Source organism: Camponotus floridanus, unplaced genomic scaffold (assembly GCF_003227725.1).
Source record: "Camponotus floridanus strain SB8 unplaced genomic scaffold, Cflo_v7.5 scaffold89, whole genome shotgun sequence".
Classification (NCBI taxonomy): Eukaryota; Metazoa; Arthropoda; class Insecta; order Hymenoptera; family Formicidae; genus Camponotus; species Camponotus floridanus.
In genome coordinates this window covers 763,665-784,205 of record NW_020229859.1, presented here as the reverse complement: position 1 = coordinate 784,205, position 20,541 = coordinate 763,665, and the positions used below count along the sequence as shown (strand labels likewise).

At 36.8% G+C, this 20,541-nt stretch overlaps 1 protein-coding gene and 1 long non-coding RNA gene across 3 annotated transcripts in view; one reads left to right on the top strand and one right to left on the bottom strand.

The window, feature by feature from the left end:
• Positions 1-20,541, top strand: part of LOC112639757 — a 132,306-nt gene that overhangs the window by 21,835 nt on the left and 89,930 nt on the right. The window contains exon 2 of the long non-coding RNA XR_003123660.1: positions 2,231-2,447. This is a non-coding gene — a long non-coding RNA (uncharacterized LOC112639757). The remainder of the gene's footprint in view (positions 1-2,230; positions 2,448-20,541) is intronic.
• Positions 116-20,541, bottom strand: part of LOC105249300 (zinc finger protein ZIC 4) — a 35,830-nt gene continuing 15,404 nt past the window's right edge. Inside the window, exons 2-3 of one of the 2 annotated variants that reach the window (XM_020026911.2) lie at positions 3,931-4,100; positions 116-1,115 (exon numbers count right to left, since the gene is read on the bottom strand). In XM_020026911.2, coding sequence (XP_019882470.2) covers positions 792-1,115; positions 3,931-4,100 — 494 coding nt within the window. In that variant the 3' untranslated portion in view covers positions 116-791. Of the gene's footprint in view, positions 1,116-3,573; positions 3,745-3,930; positions 4,101-20,541 lie in introns of those variants that run through there. The other variant, XM_025414726.1, reaches the window with a different exon arrangement.

The window sequence follows — 20,541 nt, the reverse complement described above, 5'->3', positions numbered from 1 at the left end:
TATAAAAAAAATGAGAATTAGACATTTTTCACAAATTTATAGTTTTATAGATTTTGTTGTACTCATTATAAGCTTAAAATTGAATCATGTTTGATTGAATATAAAATTGGGCCCATTTTAGTTATCCTTTTCTTTTTTTATCTATTGTCGAGTAACTAAATTTTTTTCTCGAAAGACCATTCGATTTTGACTCGGTGATTGTCATTCGAATTTATTTTCGTGAAAACATTTTCAGCAAGGCATTTTGTTTCATATATCTCATATTATATCATCATCATATATCTCGTATTAAGAAATATGAGAAGAGATAAAGATGGGAAAAGACATCATTATCGATTTTCACGAGCGAGGAAAAATGTCTGCGACTATATCGAGTTCAATCCTCTCGATTATCAGACAAGCATCATTTTATTTAGCGCACATCTATTCCTTTGCCTAGATCTCTTCCCTTTTATATAGTTTCGCTATTTTCTTGGCCGTATATTCGTGCATTATTCGCAAGAACGGTCCACCATAAAAAACGGAACGAGACACAGCCAACATACACATCTCCAAATTCACTGAAATCCACTTCGCGCCAAAAATCTGAAAGCCTTCGGAGGCGAGCAAAAATTTGGGCGTCCTACTTTTGCGGAACTCAAATCTAGAGCCTACCGATTATTGAACCAACGTTTGAACGGAAACGTTTCGGAAACAAGTACTCGGAAACGAGTTCATCTCGTGCTCTGGACGTAGCTCTGCCTACATATTTGTTTACTATTTTATTGACTATTTCGACATTCATTCTTCAGTTAATAGGCAGCCGCTTGAGGATGTATTAGCTGATTGAAATGATGTCCAAGATGATGGGGGGGTGGTGGGCCCGGTAGGGGCCCCGGTTGAGGCCCGATCGTTGGCGTTTGACATACGTACCATTCCGCCAACTCTGTTCCCCCGCGAATCGACGAGTGACTCGTGAGCGGTGGTGGGTTGGTTGCCGTTGTCGTCGGGACGGGAGGTGGTTGAGGCGATTCCGTGTGATCCGTTACCGATACGCTGCAAACGCTGCTGCTGCTTTCCTCGCCCTCGCTCTCATACATCCCCATTTTTCCTTCGCTGATCGTCACACCGTGTATCTGCGAGGAGAAAACGTCATCTTGCGTTAGAAATTGCGAAATGAACATTTTTTCCATCAGGTGGCTAATGAGTTTTTTACATAAATTATTATTCACCCGACAAAAATATTTATATTTTGCAATTATATATGTATATTATACATATGTATATTATACATATATAATTTTTTATCCTCCATATTCTTTACTCTATGGTATACAGAGTGTCCCAGACCAAACGTCCATTTTAAAATGAAAATAAACGGCTTTTATCAAAAATCGCGAACAATTTTTAATTCGGAAATACGCCATCCGGATCGGAAGTTGAATTTTTTTAGGTGGACATGGTACTTTTTATTACAGATTCGAATTGTACGTGAAAAAATAAGAAACTTTTGTACCAAACGTTTTTTCTGAAAATGTCTCTGTCAATCTTAAAATTGACGTTGAAAGTAACTGTGATGAAATAATGAACTTCAATTCGAATCTGTAATAAAAAGTCTCATGTTCCCTTAAAAAAATTCAACTTCCGATCCGGATGGCGTATTTCGGTCGGAATCAAAAGTTGAAAATATCACCATTTAATAGAGCATACCCGATTTACTTAAAAATTGTTCGCGATTTTTTATAAAAGCCATTTATTTTCATTTTAAAATGGATGTACGGGTGGTCTGGGACACCCTATATATATATATAGGATGTGTGTGTGTGTGTGTGTGTGTATATATATATAGGGTGTATCTTAAAAATGTCCCACTAAGCAAATAGCGTTATTCCTGATTAAAAGTCCAGAACCATTTTTTCCATAATGCTTAATAAAGCAGTAATTAATGAATAAAGTCGCGCCCATAAAAAGACAAACTTCCTCGTTATCAACATATGAAGATTTGGATAAGCAAAAAAATAAACAGTTTTGTGTTAATTTTTAAACAATTCATCTTTTCAGAAATCTTTTTAGTACTTAAATCTGATTAATTAATCTTGGGAAAAAAAATGGTTCAGGACTTTTCGACTCGGTTTTTAATCAGGAATAACGTTATTTGCTTAGTGGGAGGTTTTTAAGATACATCCTGTATATATTTATATTATTTATATTTATTTATTTATTTATTAACATATATTGTATTTTGTTAAAGGCTTGATGCTGAGATCGATCGTCTGGATATCGAGGTAGAGATCACGAGGAGATCAGCGAGGAGAGCAGCATCCTGGCGTAAAAGCCAAGACGAAGGCAACGGGGATCAAGAATTCGCTTTGGACCTTCTTTCATAATTCAGTGAGCAAATCTCGACAACCGTCTTCCCCGAATCACGTCTACGAAAATCGTCAAGTAGCAAGAGCGCCCCGTCAAAGGTAACATATCACGCATATATTTCGAAAATTAGCCTGTTTGCATGAATCTTCACCCTCTTCGTCTGTCTTTTCGCGCTGAAATAATTTCTTATTAACATTCCACGATTATTCGCGCGAGAAAAGACCACGTTGTAATCTTACGGACGGCTCACGATTTTGTTTCCACGATATTTTTTATTTCATGACAGTCTTTTTCTCTCTCTTCAAAACTTTTAAATAATGTATAGAGAAACAGAAAGAAAGAAACATATAGAAGAGCTCATCTTGATATGAATAGAATGTGATTAAGATTATCGTGGATGACTACGGGCAGAGCGGGTCAGAAAGTGCGATCGAAAAAAAAGTCTTCATGTGCGAAAATATAAATCGCGGACAAAATTTTTAGAATAAACATTTTTTTTTGTATCAAGTAGTGATACTTTTTTGATCAGTGAGTTTTGCATTTTTTTCATTCAATTTAACAAATTAATTTAATTTAATATGTGCAATTGGTTGTTCTAATGACATTCAAATCGAGAAGCATTATTTTTGTTAATGCAATTCTCATAATTCATACTGCATCCTATCTTAAATAATTATTTTGAAGATTTTTTTTAGTAGATTCTTTGCCTACTGAAAAGTCTTCAAAATAATTATTTAGAATAGAGCCTGTTCTTTTCACTATAAATGAGTATTATAATATTAAGCTTAAAAAAAAGTATACATTTTATAAATTTTCCAATTTTTTAAATCAATTTTCTTGGAAAAATTTTATAACCAAAGAAATTTTATATGGCAATATATTTATTTATATTAAATTATATGCATAAATGCATTGTTATATTTACTTATATATGATTTCTTTGTTTATGTTGTAAATATCGATATTTTTTGAGATAATACCTAAAAAAAAGAGAGATATCATCCGTACAATCGTTGCGAATCACGAAACATAAGAGTGGAAGCGTGGAATAAACATATATGTCATTATACACCCATTTCGTCTGTGTTTCTTCTTTCTATACTGATGATTATCTGTATTAGACGAAAAATGATCTCGATAAGGGAATATTTACTAATTGAAAGTACATATATTTTGAATTATAATTATTTATTCTATTTGCAAATTGATTTTATAAAAACGGAGCTTACAAATAAATCAGAATCTTTTGCGCGTAAATGAATTAAATTATGAATTATCTATCACAATAATTTGAATTATCTATCACAATAATCATAAGGAAGAATCTTACGATAATCATAAGGAAGAATCTTACGATGGCGACATAGTTTGGGATCTCCTACCACACTCCGTCATCTTAAATAAAAAAATTATAAAAAATCTTGCAGAGATTTCATATGTGAAATGAAATTTTTGAATATATTTATATCACGTGCGAAACACAGACAATTAGAAGACATAAATTAAATTATAAATAGCGCATTCTCACATCGACTATGACTTAGCATTCATACGTATACGATTATGTTAAGAGTGATATACCTTCATATGTTTACGTAGCGAACTTGGATGAGTATAGGATTTATCGCAGCTCGGTTGCCGACAAACGTAAGGTTTGTCCGATGTGTGGACATGACTATGTTTCTTCCGATCGCTGCTATTCGCAAACCTTCTGTCGCAGCCCGGAAATTCGCACTTAAAGGGCTTCTCGCCTGAAAAAAAGGGATGGCAGCAATATAGATTAAATAACATTCCAATTAAATATAACATAGCATTTAACAAGGCGAGAGATATAAACGTAAAATATAAAATCGAGAAGAATTTAATAAATAAATCAAATTGATATTAATTAACAATATTAATTAAATATATTAATAAACAAAATTAAATATAAATTAAATATTAGTTATATTAAATATAAAGTAATATTAGTTATATTAAATATAAAGTAATATTACATATAAATTAATAATTAGTAAATATATTAATTAATAAGAATATCGAGATACACAAAATAATGAAGAATCAGGATAATCAGACGTGTTGCAGAGGCGATCAATTGAAATAGAGAGGTGTCAATTCGCACGGGTACGTAGCTGTCGGTAATTAAAAGGCGGTAACGCAAACGCGCACGTTACAGAAAGCCTCATCTTGATTATAGTGTATCTTGATGAGTGGCGCGGCGCAACTCCTTTCGATGGCTTCTCTTGGCTTGGGCCACGCAAAGAGGAGAAGAGAGATATCGAGAGATAAGGTCCCCTGCACACGAATGGCCGCCGTAGTCGGGGCGCAACGAGACCGCGCGCGCGGTGGCGTGACTCTTATTTATTTCCAACGGAAGTTGACTGGAATATATTTTACCGTGTCGGTCCGCACCCCCGCATTCTACTCCCTCTTCCGGAGCTTCCTCTTTCTGGCGCTCTCGAGAAGAGCGGAGACGCGCGAACAGGAAGCGCGAACTTGGCGGATTTTTTATGGGAAAAATGGCGACCGGACTCTCTCTCTCTCTCTCCTTCTCTCTCCATCTTTCTCTTTCTTGCGCTCTCGTCCTTGGTCGAGTCGCGGCTAGAATTGGGAATATGTGTTACCGAAACACATAAAACCAAGACGAGTGCTAAGGGGAATAATTCTGCCAGCAGAATCTTTGTGGATCTTTGTGTATATCTCGGAATTTAAAATTAAAAAAGTTGACGCTCAAAATACTTCGAAAAAAATATAAAATTAAATAAATATAATATTAAAAAGATGATTAGATTTAGAAATTTATAATTTTTTATTACACTTTCTATTTTTTTAATTCATTATATTTCATGGTTTTTTGTATTTTATATTTTTCCCCTTCTTACAAAAGAGATAATTGTTTATTGTTAAAAATGAATTTTTGCATCAAATGCTAACATTTCATTCGAAATTTGCGAAATTTATCGTGCAATTGAAGTTTGTGTTTCTAGGGAAGTCTATTAATTTTACATGCATAATGATATTATGTCATTCGTTTTACGTGTGAAAAACATGTGATAAGATTACGAAGGCAAGAGTGACACGTACATATCGTGATACAGATTATATTCAAATCGTTCAACGGGCATCTGCGGCACGCGGGCATCATAAGTAGGTGTCTTAAATATTTATGAAGCCGTGGAGAGAGATAGCGGTTTTCACGCACGGTGTCACCTGTTATCTCAAACGACTCTGCTGTAACTCCATTTCATTTTCCTTTCCTTATTCGCTAAGGAGAGAAAACACCTCAATTCTCGGATTTTATGACATTTCGCTTATCTCGATTATCTCGCAAAATGTATTTGCACCGTGAAATATATTAAGATATATACATTAACGGTATTCAAGATATTTGTGAAGTGAATATTTATAAGCACTCATTTATAAGGATAAAAAAGAGTAGTAGTGATTACTTGGAATATTCAACAATAGAATTTAATAAAAAAAAGAAATGAGAAAAAGAATAAACATTTTTCGTGGCTGTTTTGACGTGAACAATTGCTTCAATTTTAAAAATCTATAATTCAAATTAAAAAATTGAACTATTTTAATGTGTTTTTATACATATTGAAGAAATATTTGTTATAATATTATTTTAAATATATTACATATATATTTCATGCTTTCAAATTGTATCATCATATCAAAATTTTCAATTAAACTTTTTTTGTAATTAAATACATTATTAGGATTTTTAACAATTTGTTCAAAATAGATCCAACACTTAATTCATAATCAACAACAAAATTTTTGAGGAATAAATATCCTAATGATCTCTTTTAATTACAACAAAATTTTAATCGAAAATTATTCAAAATTGTGACATGATGAAACAATTTGCGGAAAATATATGTGTGAAGAAAACCAAGGAAAATAATTATCTCTATTATTTTATAATTTCCGATTAAATGTATAATTCTCTCGGATAATTTGAATACACGACAATTTTACGACTCGAGCAGCGAATGACAGCGGCCGGGACATATTCGCGTGTCTCAATCTAGATCCCTGTTTCACAAAAGAATTGGCTCGACTTTTTGTGACCGGTCTCCACCCATCGATTCACACCTCCTCGAGAGGAACCCTCTCGTGCCGATCGAAAAAGGGGCACGTTCGCATCGTCGCGGCCAATGCGCCGTCGTCTGGTTAGCCAACAGCTCGCGTGAAAAGGAACCATCTCTAGGGAGAAGGAAGGGAAGGAGGAGGGCGAGAGAGGCACTCCTTTCCAAAACAGGACGATTAATAACTTTTCAAATCTGTCCCCGGCAGGGCCGGGGGGACCTTCGGTAGCGCGCGCGTTGGCAAATAAATAGCGGATAAATAAAAGCGCGCGCGTCTCTCCTACGTCGTTGCATTCTGTCGTGCGCGCGGGGTTGCGTGTGCAGATGGCAACAATATGCCGTGAAATATTGCCGGCGGTCAATGTGTGCTACCGCCGCGATATGCCACGCACACAGCGTCAACGTGGAACGAGGATGGCTTGAATATAGGGTGTCCCAAAAATCCTTTATACCTCCAATTTTAATAAAATTGCTCTTCGAGCAACTCGGTCTCTTTTCATTTTAATTAAGATGTATCGAAGCATCAGTAGTTTTCTAATCAATTTCAAACAGAGAGCTTTCTCGTCGAAGTGTTCGTCGGACTCTTCACAGAAAAAAACAGAAAAAAGTAGAATACACAGAAAAAAAAGAAGTGTCAAATAAAAATTTATATACTTAAACTAACGCGTTCATTGTTTCGTATATACGCAACAATTTCTAATCTTCTTAGAAGAATTTAATAATTTTAAATTTCAACAATATTATCGTCTTATTTTAATATTGTAATTGTCACCTCAGGAATATATAATTATTTAATTCTACTTTAAGAAAATTATAATCTTTGATTTAAAAATGTTATTTTCTATCCAACATTGTTTCTTTTCCATTCAAGAAAATTAAATCTTAAATCATGAGAATATATTTCTCTCGATTAAACTATATAAAATGGCAAAAAGTAATAAAGCTCTCTGTAAATTCAAAATTAAAGTGATCAATTAGCTCTCTACGCCTAATTGATCACTTTAATTTTTTATATAAAATGGCTTCATTCAAGTAAGCAATTATTCAAGCAATTATATTTTTCTTAAATCAACGCGATATAATCTCATGTCAAGATTCCCATGTCGAAACTAAATATATTTTCAAAAGAAGAATGTCCTTTTTTTCTGTGTAATCGGTGCAATCGAGTATAGGTGAGACTTTAATGAAATTTGAATGAATTTTGCGCAGACACAGTTTCGATTACGAGACATCTGAATTTCTCTTGAATGATTCTCTCTGAGAGAAAAAGAAGAGAGGCAGGAAATCGATTATAAAAATCCTCATTCGATCTTTCGAGACAGCCTGTATACAAGCGTTGTGCATGTACACGTATACTTGAAAGATAATCATTCGTGTATACATGTCGTTACGCACACACGTGTACGTGCACAGTCACAATACGAATTTGCGTGGCTCGAAATGTGTAGATACAGAGAATTCCGATTGTGTGTTGGGTTCGCATCCCCGGACACGCATACCTGCGCCAGACTTGAAATTCATGGTGCACCAGGTTACACGTCGTGATATAGCACAGCCAAAGGGGAACTATCGAGGCAGTTCCCGAGGAGCGTAGCGTAGGCACGGACTGTGTTATGACTTTCAGAATGGGGAGGCACAATGGCCCAGATCCGCGCCGGATAAAATAGTTATTATAATCGTTTTGGCTACGCGGGGCTGGAATCGACGAGCGATACACGCGCGAGCGAGCTCCGACGTCATGGACGTGCTAGATTTAGACACTATATTTCAGACTGTATTTTATATCGAGATATAGTGCTCACACAAAGGTACTTATATGACTGAATCGTAAAACAGAACTGTCAATTTTCAAAAGTTGAAAAATATTCTGCACATCTAATAAATGAAGTTTCGGGGAAAAAACGAGATTATTTAAGGCCAATTATTTATATCGTTATTTTTATATCGTTATTTTTTACAATGGGTATTTTGATGCAAGACTTTATAATTATAATAAAAAATGAAAGAAAAATATTAGAGAATTATTTTATATATGTGAATAAATTGAAATAATTTTATAGATCAAGTTACTTTGCGTCTCTCTTTTTGTGAGAATCGTTGTAAAAAAAATCACGTTTCTTAATTTTAAAATTGCCAGGCATTCTTAACAATAAAGTTTCAGGGAAAAAACGAGATTATTTAAGGCCAATTATTTATATCGTTATTTTTTACAATGGATGTTTTAATGCAAGACTTTATAATTATAATAAAAAATGAAAAAAAATATTAGAGAATTATTTTATATATGTGAATAAATTGAAATAATTTTATAGATCAAGTTACTTTGCGTCTCTCTTTTTGTGAGAATCGTTGTAAAAAAAATCACGTTTCTTAATTTTAAAATTGCCAGGCATTCTTAACAATAAAGTTTCAGGGAAAAAACGAGATTATTTAAGGCCAATTACTTATCGTTATTTTTTACAATGGATGTTTTGATGCAAGACTTTATAATTATAATAAAAAATGAAAGAAAAATATTAGAGAATTATTTTATATATGTGAATAAATTGAAATAATTTTATAGATCAAGTTACTTTGCGTCTCTCTTTTTGTGAGAACCGTTGTAAAAAAAATCACGTTTCTTAATTTTAAAATTGCCAGACATTCTTAACAATAAAGTTTCAGGGAAAAAACGAGATTATTTAAGGCTAATTATTTATCGTTATTTTTTACAATGGATGTTTTGATGCAAGACTTTATAATTATAATAAAAAATGAAAGAAAAATATTAGAGAATTATTTTATATATGTGAATAAATTGAAATAATTTTATAGATCAAGTTACTTTACGTCTCTCTTTTTGTGAGAACCGTTGTAAAAAAAATCACGTTTCTTAATTTTAAAATTGCCAGGCATTCTTAACAATAAAGTTTCAGGGAAAAACGAGATTATTTAAGGCCAATTATTTATATCGTTATTTTTTACAATGGATGTTTTGATGCAAGACTTTATAATTATAATAAAAAATGAAAAAAAATATTAGAGAATTATTTTATATATGTGAATAAATTGAAATAATTTTATAGATCAAGTTACTTTGCGTCTCTCTTTTTGTGAGAACCATTGTAAAAAAATCACGTTTCTTAATTTTAAAATTGCCAGGCATTCTTAACATATGAATGGTCTCCTTTCTTTAAATTTCGTGTCTTGGGAAACCTAAAATAACAGGATCTTCGTGAAAAATTTTGTCGAGGCTAACGAATTTCCATAAAAGTCGAATCATACGATCGGAAGTGGTTTAACAGCTCCAGAAAGGCAAAAGAGCGTCGCAAAACCGAAGTATAGAATTTCGGCCTTTCTTCTCCGAGGAAGACTCATTGAACACCGGTTTTCGGAAAAATCGGTGTTCGAGTGATATATGGGCGTACGCCATTGTCCAGGGGTCCGAACTCTCGCAGCCTCATCCTCTTTCCTCGACGTCTTTCCCTTCTCTGTATAGTGCATCTCCCGCGTATAATGAATGATTTTCGCGGCCATTGTATTCGTGGAGGGCAGTCTTGGGGCCCGCCGGACATTGTTGCGAGGCTCGCCGAATCGAGAAAACCGAAATCCTTCTCACCTTTACTCGGCGACCTTTCGACCTCCCTCTTCTTCCACGTCCTATTTTTGGGAGCCCCTCGAGTGGATAATTTTCTTGTTATACGTTCAACATTAGTGGAGAGATTCCCGGAGAGACTCCCTCTTCCGTCAAACATATACATATATCGATTTCAACCATCGCGATCGAGCGACGAGATACGAAAGAGTCGCGGCGATATCGCTGCGCGGATCAGGATCGCCAGATATCCGGATCTCTCTTTACGTGAGTCCGGAGCCTCGTGTTTCACAAATCTCATTTGCGACCGTTCTCTTTTGCTGCCGTTTATATCCCGAGCAATTTTCGCGAGTGCAGATTCGAGATTGGTGGTATCTTCTTTTTTTTTGCGGGAGTGATAAACGTCGCGATACCAGTCGGAGATATATATACGCGGACACGTATATTCGAGAGGAATTAAAATCTCTAACCTGCGCGGGAAGATGGTGATTTCATTTGCGGCGTGATACCGCGGGAGAATGAAAACAATCGGCCGCGCTTTAATCATCGTTCACGATGCCGGATGGAACGAGATACCGATCTCCGGGGGGATGCGAATTGCGAGACCCAACGTGCGCGTGTTCGATGTGTTCAACGTCGATTCTCCAATCGTTCTTCTGTCATTCCGGGTCACTCTCCGACAGCGGGATGTTTACGTAGCACCTGCGTTCTGTGTACCCACAGATTCGTTCCCGATACTACAATCACGACGAGACGGGATCCCGGATCTGTATTAGCGAGAAAGTTTCCTCTTTCCGCACGAGAAGAGGAGAGAAGGCGAGAGACGAAGAGGAAGAGTCGGAAGCTCGATGTCGAGAAATGTTTTGCAGAGTTTTTTTTCGCGAAAAGCAGATAACTGGGGTGAGGAAGAGAGAGAGAACAAGTCGGCCGAGGGAAAAAAAGAACCGCAGATCCGTGGGTAAGCGTAACTACCGGTTGATGCGCCGATCATTCCGCCATGTTGGCTTTGAAAGGGAGAGCGCCATCGGCAGATGTTTCTTTGCCAAGGTAATTCGAGTGTTTGCTCGTTCCCTCTCTTTCCTTCCCTCCCTTCTATTTTTCTCTTCGTCTCTATATTTCTGTTTCGCTCTCGTCGAGCCTCGGGGAGGCCCCACGGGCCTCCATGATATACCCACCTTTTGATGTCTATTGGAAAGCACGAGGCTGCTGCTACCTCCAAAGATCGCGTCAGGATAAGATAACGGTTAACCCAAATAACGCCGTGATGGAACTAGAGGCGGGTCTCGGCTTTTTTCTCCATCTCTCGGAGAAATTGCCCAGGAAATTATTCTATTCTTTAATTACGAGTCTAATTCCGGGATCGAACGATAATAGAAAAGACGAAAAAAGATGAAATTTTACGTTCCTTTTCGTCGTTAAAAAAAAGAAATATTTCAGCGAAACATCTCTAGAACGACGGCCCATGGTACTAACATAAGAAACGTCGTTATCCTTGATCCGGTTCCGCGCGAGCGTCTCTTTAACCGCTCTCTATCTTGACGTTTTGTCGTGACTTCTTGAAAATTCGGTAGCCCAGTGTCCCCGCACGTAGGCGCAGTTTAGGACCGTATATCCCTGGGCGTTATCTGAGTCCGGGAGGCTACCGTTGCGGACCCTCTCACGGACAGGAACACGCGCGTCCAGAAGAAGCGGGAGGCTGGTGTCGCGTCGGTTTTACACGACGTTTATACGTGTTTATGTAAACGCCCGCCGCCAGGTCCAGCGCGCGCGCACGTGTTGCCGCTGTCGCTGACAACCGATTCCTCTCCTTCTCTCTCCTTCGCCTCCCCAGCTTCTCCCTCGATCCGGCCGTCTCCGTCTCCCTCGTAGGAAGATCAAGCTCGGAGATTTTTCAGAAACTGCGGCATAAAAGATAGGGCGCCACGAGGCCCGGTATGCCGTCCGTCTAGAGTTACCAGGGTCGGTACCGTCGACCTATCACTTCCACGGAACAAGGACATCGGTACAATTCTCACAGCATTCCTCGGGGCATTTTTTACGGGCCGAGCTTTGGGCGACGCGATGCGACGAACGCGAGTTGTCATTGCCACAGATTACACCGGATAACGCGAGCCTATGGCTAATTAGCTCCGTTTTTATCTATATTAGAAGTCTTGTTTTCCTTCAAGCGATTGTCAAAAGTGACAATTAAATGACAATTTATTTATAATACTGCTGGATATAATATTATTTATAATCCTATTTGTTGCATCAGGATCAGCTGATTGGTGATGATTGATTATATTAGAAGTCGTGTATTCCTTCAAGCGATTGTCAAAAGTGACAATTAAATGACAATTTATTTATAATACTGCTGGATATAATATTATTTATAATCCTATTTGTTGCATCAGGATCAGCTGATTGGTGATGATTGATTATCTATATTACACAGAGAAAAATATCATTCTACTGCTAAGAAAAACGATTACTCAGTTTATTTTTCTTTTTTTACGTAATAATTTTCTTCAACCAAGAATATATTCTTGATAATAATCTTAAAATATACTCATCACAAGTGTTAGAAAATCTCATTATCATGTACTCAAAAGAAGAATTTATTTTCTCTTCAAGAATATTGTAAAATTGTCAAAGAAAAATCAAACTTACTTTATGTGGTAAGCAAACCAAATTTTTGTTTTAATTTAATATTCTTGACTAAAATACTGCACTTACTAAAATTCAGAATATATTAAATTTAATGCTTGTGATGAACTTATGATATATTTGCGGATATACAAACTTATGATATACTTAAAATAAATAATATTTGCTTGAATACAGTATACATTTTTCTCTGTGTAGAAGTCTCGTTTTCCTTCAAGCGATTGTCAAAAGTGACAATTAAATGACAATTTATTTATAATACTGCTGGAATAGTATTTATAATCCTATTTGTTGGATCAGGATCAGCTGATTGATGATGATTGATATCTATTCACGTGCTATCAATGAAAATCGAGGATTCTTTTTTTTTTTTTTTTGGCATTCTTGTACGGCCCTGAACGCGCAGAGATATTCGCATGCAAAGCGCGCGGTACTTATTCGCGGAAGGTGGCATTTTTTCGGAATGACTCACGTGTGTATATAGTTGTCACGGTGCGGGGTATCTCTTTGCGCCCATCTCTAACTCGTAATTGTATATCTTGGCTATGCCCCGTAGGAAACGTGTTTCTGTGGTTTACGCGTCTCTGAAAATCGTTCGGCCGCCTGTAAAACTTGTGCGAGCGACGCGAACGCCTATCCCGGTTTGGAGATCTTGCGAAATATTAAGACCACTGATGTGTGTGAGCTTCCACGGAGAAATGAAGCATGAGAGAAGAGGAGAGACTGCGAACTAAACTAAATCGTCTCGTTTTTTTTGATTGATTTTACCCTTAACCCTTTCACGAAAAATATTCCCTATAAAGTTGATGTAATTTAATTAATTAAATGCATAATCAATTCGCAAAAAATATAGCGAACCGATGATATGATTTCTTCCACGTTTTTATGTCAACTGAAAGCGAAATAAAGTTGATGTAATTAAATTAATTAAATGCATAATCAATTCGCAAAAAATACAGCGAACTGACGATATGATTTCTTCCACGTTTTTATGACCACTGATGTGTGTGAGCTTTCAAGGAGAAATGAAACACGAGAGAAGAGAAGAGATTGCGAACTAAACTAAACGTCTCGTTGTATTTTTTGATTGATTTTACCCTTAACCCTTTCACGAAAAATATTCCCTATAAAGTTGATGTAATTTAATTAATTAAATGCATAATCAATTCGCAAAAAATATAGCGAACTGACGATATGATTTCTTCCACGTTTTTATGTCAACTGAAAGCGAAATAAAGTTGATGTAATTAAATTAATTAAATGCATAATCAATTCGCAAAAAATACAGCGAACTGACGATATGATTTCTTCCACGTTTTTATGACCACTGATGTGTGTGAGCTTTCAAGGAGAAATGAAACACGAGAGAAGAGAAGAGATTGCGAACTAAACGTCTCGTTGTATTTTTTGATTGATTTTATCCTTAACCCTTTTATAGAGAAATATTCTCTATAAAGTTGATGTAATTTAATTAATTAAATGCATAATCAATTCGCAAAAAATACAGCGAACTGACGATATGATTTCTTCCACGTTTTTATGTCAACTGAAAGTGAAATAAAGTTGATGTAATTTAATTAATTAAATGCATAATCAATTCGCAAAAAATATAGCGAACTGACGATATGATTTCTTCCACATTTTTATGCCGACTGAAAGTGGGGGATTCCGACTTATTTGAGAGTATCTCCCTGAACGCGAGTTATAAGCCGGAAGAACGGCAATCGTCGCCGTTCGAGGGTCCTTAAGAGGGATCAAAGATCCTCATCGGGGCGAAAGGTACACGCGCGCGTAGCTCTTATTCTTCAAGGGCTACCGAAGGCCTCGTCAACTTTTGCGCGGTGGCACTCTCTGGAAACAGCGTGCAAACAGACGTCGGTCGCATGCTCGGGCATGGCTTCGAGATTCTTGGAGAGGAAAACGAAAATAGGCCAGGGCTTATACGAACGGAATTCAGCGAACGTATTGTTGCAGCTTTGTGCACTGGTGCTAAACGACACTGGCAGAAGGCAAAAGAGCGAGAGGGAGAAGGAGGAACATTGGAATACAGACGCGACAGAGGGCTTGTTAGAGACCCATTGTGTCGAGGAGCTTTTCCGCGTCGAATCCGCCGATGAGCCGAAGGCGCTTTTCCGCGGCTGTCTCGAACCGCCCGAGAATCGCCGGTTACATTTTTAAGAGGAAGCGGGAAGGCGAGAGGAAGGAGAAGGATAGAGGTAGACAGGGAGGAGGAGTGACCGGTCAAAGGGAAACATCGGCGGATTAGCAGTTTTGGGTTTTGAGAAGCGGAACGAATTGTGTTTCGAGTAGCAACGCGTATACATGCATACACACATACACATACATACGGCTACGTAGAGGTACCATGTTTCTCTTGTATATGTATATATTTTCTTCTCATTTCTTTCTCATCTTCGATAGTATTTCGGCTGTTCCTCGGCGTTCCCTCGGGCCATTATTCGCGGTATTCCGTGGCCCTTTTGTCCCGCGCGTCTAATATACCGCCTTTTTCTTCTTTCGGGCACCTCTCGCCGCCTTCGAGGATCAATTTTTGCGAGCGAGGAAAGATTTCGTGCGGTTACGTGGTCGTTTTGTATAACTTTCACTCTATCCGTTCGTAGAGCGAGAAACACGCGGAGTTTAGAGGGAAACAGCTTTTTCTCGAGAAAACTTTCAATTCGCTCTCGCATCCCACCCTCGCTCTTTCTTCCCGTGGAGAGTCCTGCCAAGTACCCTCTCGCAGACGTCGAGAAGGAAGTTCATGATTTACGTACGGACAGGGATTAAGTGGGGAAACCTCGCGCGACGGATACTTGAGAGAATATAAAGACGAGGGGGAAAAATGAGGAAAAGGGGGAATATATACTAAGAATGAGAGAATATACATTAACTGGTAACGGCAAGTAATCTCGGAGAAATTTCATTAAACGTCAAGGAAATAAAATTCCTTCGATTGCGACTCGAGGGATTTTTTTTTGTTTATCAAATTATTTATGATTATTGTTATTAATTGAATATATTTATAATATCGAGAATAAGTGGCTCTTTCTCTCTTTTGATGTAAAAATAACTATAAATGTGCATATTGTTAGAATATATTTAGAATATTATAATTATTATTTATAATATTATAAATTTATAATTTATATTTTTCATTGAATTAGAAAAATTTTATTATATTTTTTGAAACTTTTATTTATTACGTTTGCAGCATTTTTCACACACAAGTTTCCGATATTGTCAGATATAATATTCGTTTAATTTTCATGAAATTATGTTGTGCAAATCGTAGACAGTTAAATTAAACACTCGATATATCGTGCAGAGGAGTGTATTAATATTTTTTATTAGCGCAAAAAATGTTCGCGTTAAAGAATATTATTAGTTCGTCTTGCGAATCACGGTCGCGATTTATCGCGTGATAATCGGAACATAAGGCCGGGGCGGCTCGAGGCAGAAACAATGTTACACGAGTACGGGGAATGCCGAGTTAAACGCACTTTAGTCACGGTTAATTTGGTTAGCCGACGTTTAGTCATTAATAGACGCTGGCGCGGGATCGATCGGTATTTATTGACGGTCGATGATTCGACGGTTTCTCGCGTCGATACATACTATGTATCATCGATGGATCTTTCATCTCCGGCTCGGGAGATCTCTCTCGGCGGGGCACTCACTCCAGGCTGCTCTCGTGTGTGGGCCAGTTTTAGGCTTATTAATGAACGGCTCCGGAGCTTTCCTTCTCCCTCGCTCTTTCTTCCTCATCTAGCGATTAGACGCGAGGCGTGGCGAGGAGATCGCTAAATCAGATCAGGTACATTATGCCTTGGCCATAGGGGTGAATGTTATCTCTCTAGCGAATGTGACACTTGACATAGAAGTCCCGTGTATTCTATTTCGACGAGTGTAGCCCTCGCCTTAGATTTGCCATTTGATAGAATTCCATTTCTAATTTTATGCATTTTGCGGAGAAAAATATTTGAAAAGTCAAAGTAGACGGTAAATAAATTAAAAAATGAAATTCTATTCTATATCTTTTCGCGAATTATAGATTATCTAAAAAAAAGAAGGCTCGATACAAATAAATTTCTCAAAATTAAATCACGAAGAAGGCCTTTGATTTGCAATTTGATAGAATTCCGTTTCTATTAATTTTATGCATTTTGAGGAAAAAAATATTTGAAAAGTCAAAGTAGATGGTAAATAAATTAAAAAATGAAATTCTATTCTATATCTTTTCGCGAATTATAGATTATCTAAAAAAAAAGAAGGCTCGATACAAATAAATTTCTCAAAATTAAATCACGAAAAAGGCCTTAGATTTGGAATTTGATAGAATAACATTTTATGCATTTTGTGGAGAAAAATACTTGAAAAGTCAAAGTAGACGGTAAATAAATTAATACATGAAATTCTATTCTATATCTTTTCGCGAATTATAGATTATCTAAAAAAAGGTAGGCTTAATACAAATAAATTTCTCAAAATTAAATCACGAAAAAGGCCTTAGATTTGCAATTTGATAGAATTCCATTTTTAATTTTATGCATTTTGCGGAGAAAAAAATATTTGAAAAGTCAAAGAAATGAAATTCTATTCTATATCTTTTCGCGAATTATGGATTATCTAAAAAAAGGTAGGCTCGATACAAATAAATTTCTCAAAATTAAATCACGAAAAGGGCCTTGTCGCAAATAATTTTATCGAGTAACGACACGGTTATATCGTGACCGACAGAAAAATAGATTTCGGGGAGGCTGCATTCGAAGGCGTTTCGACGTTAATACGATTGCGGTGCGCCGCGCGAATTTATTTGCGAATCGTGACGGTCTGGACGCGCGCGGGGGTGAGAAACGCGCGAGGAACACACAGGACAGAGCGGGGGTGGGAAAGGAGGGCCCGTGTGAGAGGGTGGACAAGCGCGGTTGGGAGACACGCGGGTGGTTGAAGGTAGAACGATCGACGGCGAGGGAGACGGGGGGGGGAGGGCGGAGGAGAGCGAGAGGAGGAGAGGAAAAGGGACCGAGAACATAATGTTTCCCACAGCGCGCGGAGTTGTATATTTTACGATATGGCGAGCAATTTGACATCTCGCGCGAGGCATAATTCACGCCCGTGCAGCCCGTGCGTCCTCCGCGCCCCACTTCCTCCCCCGCTCCGTCCCTTCCTCCCCGTCGCTGTCGCAAAGATCGTGCGTGCGGGCGTGTGCGCCGAACGCGCGCGCGCGCAGGAGGATGTATGTGCGTGCGTGTGCACACGCACGTGTTTCATGGGACAGGTACGCGTGCGTCCGAGCGCATCGAGACCATTAGAGTGGTAGACTCTTCGTAAATATAACGCGGACAGCCAGAGACAGAGAGAGAGAGAAAGAAAGAGAGAGAGAGAGAGAGAGAGAGAGAGAGAGAGAGACTTGTCTCTTTTCCTATAGAGATGAAAAGTAGAGGAAGAAAAGAAGCGAAAAAAGGAGCGAAAGAAAATATTTTATATGCCTTTTTTACGGCCTCCCATCTGATATTTGATTTTTTCTCGTTCCATATTTTATTACTTTATTTCCCCTCCTCCCACAAAATAGAAAGAGCGAAGAATATTTGAATTTTCGTCGCGATTTTAAATAATTATTCAAAATATATAAATGTTCGACAACTTTCGCATCTCTTTCGCGTATACATGTTTTGTAAGTTTTCCATAAGATATACATCTTTATGCGATTGCACTTACTTTTTTTTGCACGATACGAATCTGTGTATTTTATACATATAATTTTTATTGACACGACATCCGCGTACGTTGCCGCAGGCCCCTTTTTATCGTTGATACGCCGTTAGCGTGCCTGCATGTCGTTTCACGGTGCAATTTTATTTATCGAGACTTTTCACACTCGCGAGATAATTTTGCTGTATTCCCGTAAGAACTTGGATAATACTTTTTTCGCGATAACAATGACTAATAGAGACTGCATTGAATCGCTCTTATGCGCGTAAATTTACACTCTACGTAATGAATGCTTTTCCACATGCACGTGTATTCGATTGTCATCTGTATAAAAATTGTAATATATTATATATAATACATCGTAATACATTTTACTGCCTATTTCTTTAATATCTGAACGCGTAGAAGCAAATAATCTTCCTTCCTTTTGTTGCTGAGATCACTATTCGAAGAAACATTATCATAAATTTTATCCTTTTTATCTATAAAAATCATCTCAAATCAAATCATTGTATTTAATATTATAATTGACATATTTTATTTGTTTTTAATAATAATTAAAATAGCTTGATTCCAGATAAGATTGCAATTCTACATGTGCGATCAATATTATTAAAAAAATTTATTACCTCTCTTCATTTAATTACAATGAATATAACATTCTTGCACGAAGCTTTACGTTTATTAATTGGCAATCAATTATGTTGCGTAAAATTATAAATTTTTATACCTATTGCGTATATTATCGCGATTCTCAAACAAAAATATTACTTCATCTGCGTATTTATTATATTCAACAGAATATTGTCGTCGAAATTATTTCTAGATAGCAAATCATAATTTGAAATCGCTGAGTGAATAAGTGATAAAGCATAGTGATAAAGCAATTGGACATTCAATCAAATATATACCTATGACAGATGATTACAGCACGATTGTGGGACGTAAATTTGTATCATTATCGAGTTTACCTGCGTAAATTGTCACAATTTTTACTCGTAATGTGTATCGCGCTGCACACAATGTTAATTTTTTTCTTTTCATCAAAGAATACCTGTTATTCTTATGTAACGTTTGATAATTTTATTCGTACCATTTTTGAAAATCTCGAGATTCTCTCATCAGGTCTTTATGAAAAAAATCATAATATGATTACACATGGATCCGTGATGATTTCCCGGGCAGAAAGGATATACAAAATTAAATTACAATACACAAAATGGCCTCGCCGTCAAAACGACCTAAGACACGTATCCGTTTAATTTTTGACATAGCCCTGTAGGTCAATCTCTGACGTGAGTCCGTAGGACAGGAGGTTCGCCCGATCTTGTCTGTAGATTAGAAGAGAAATTTGTAGTGTTCATCATTGGCTATATAAAAGAAAAATGGATTTACGCCCCTATTTTTAGAGCATCAAGGAAAATGCCAAGGGAGAGTTTTATCCATTAAAATTTTAATTTATTAGATTTAATTTATTTAATGTATTAATAATGTATATGTAACAATTTAATAAATTTATTTAATTTATTAAATTGTTACATATACATATATATGTTGCTGATTTTCGGATAACATTTTTTAAACATACTATATTTTTATCGTTTTGTTGCCTTTTTTTAATGGCAAATAAAATCGAAATGAGATCTATCTTGTTCCTTTTAGTAAACTCAGGATACATTGAACATAAAAGACAGGATATCCGCTCATAAACATATTATAGAAATATACGAAATTAAACCATTAGAGCATCTATGCTGAATCGAATTTTGGCTTCCATTTCTTGAAGGAAGAAAGGTTGCTCAATAAGTATCGATTATTTATATAATCGACATGAATTTGAAGAATCAATTTTTTACATATACATATGGACACTCTTTATTTTGAAATAATTAAATCCTTATGAAAAATATTACTTTCACAACGAATTGACGAGACGAAATCGGACGGATTTTTCATTACGACCTACTTATTCGCAGCAGCTCGCACGCGTGCGCGACGTTAACAAGACGCTAACGGAACAAATTCGAGCAACAATAGGAAGTCGATCTCCGTCGTGGCGAGTTGCGAAGTCTCACGGTCAGGAACCGGAGGCACAAGGTGGACACGCGGTCACCGTGGGTATACGACGCGAACGCGTCCCTACATCTGCCCGCACTAACG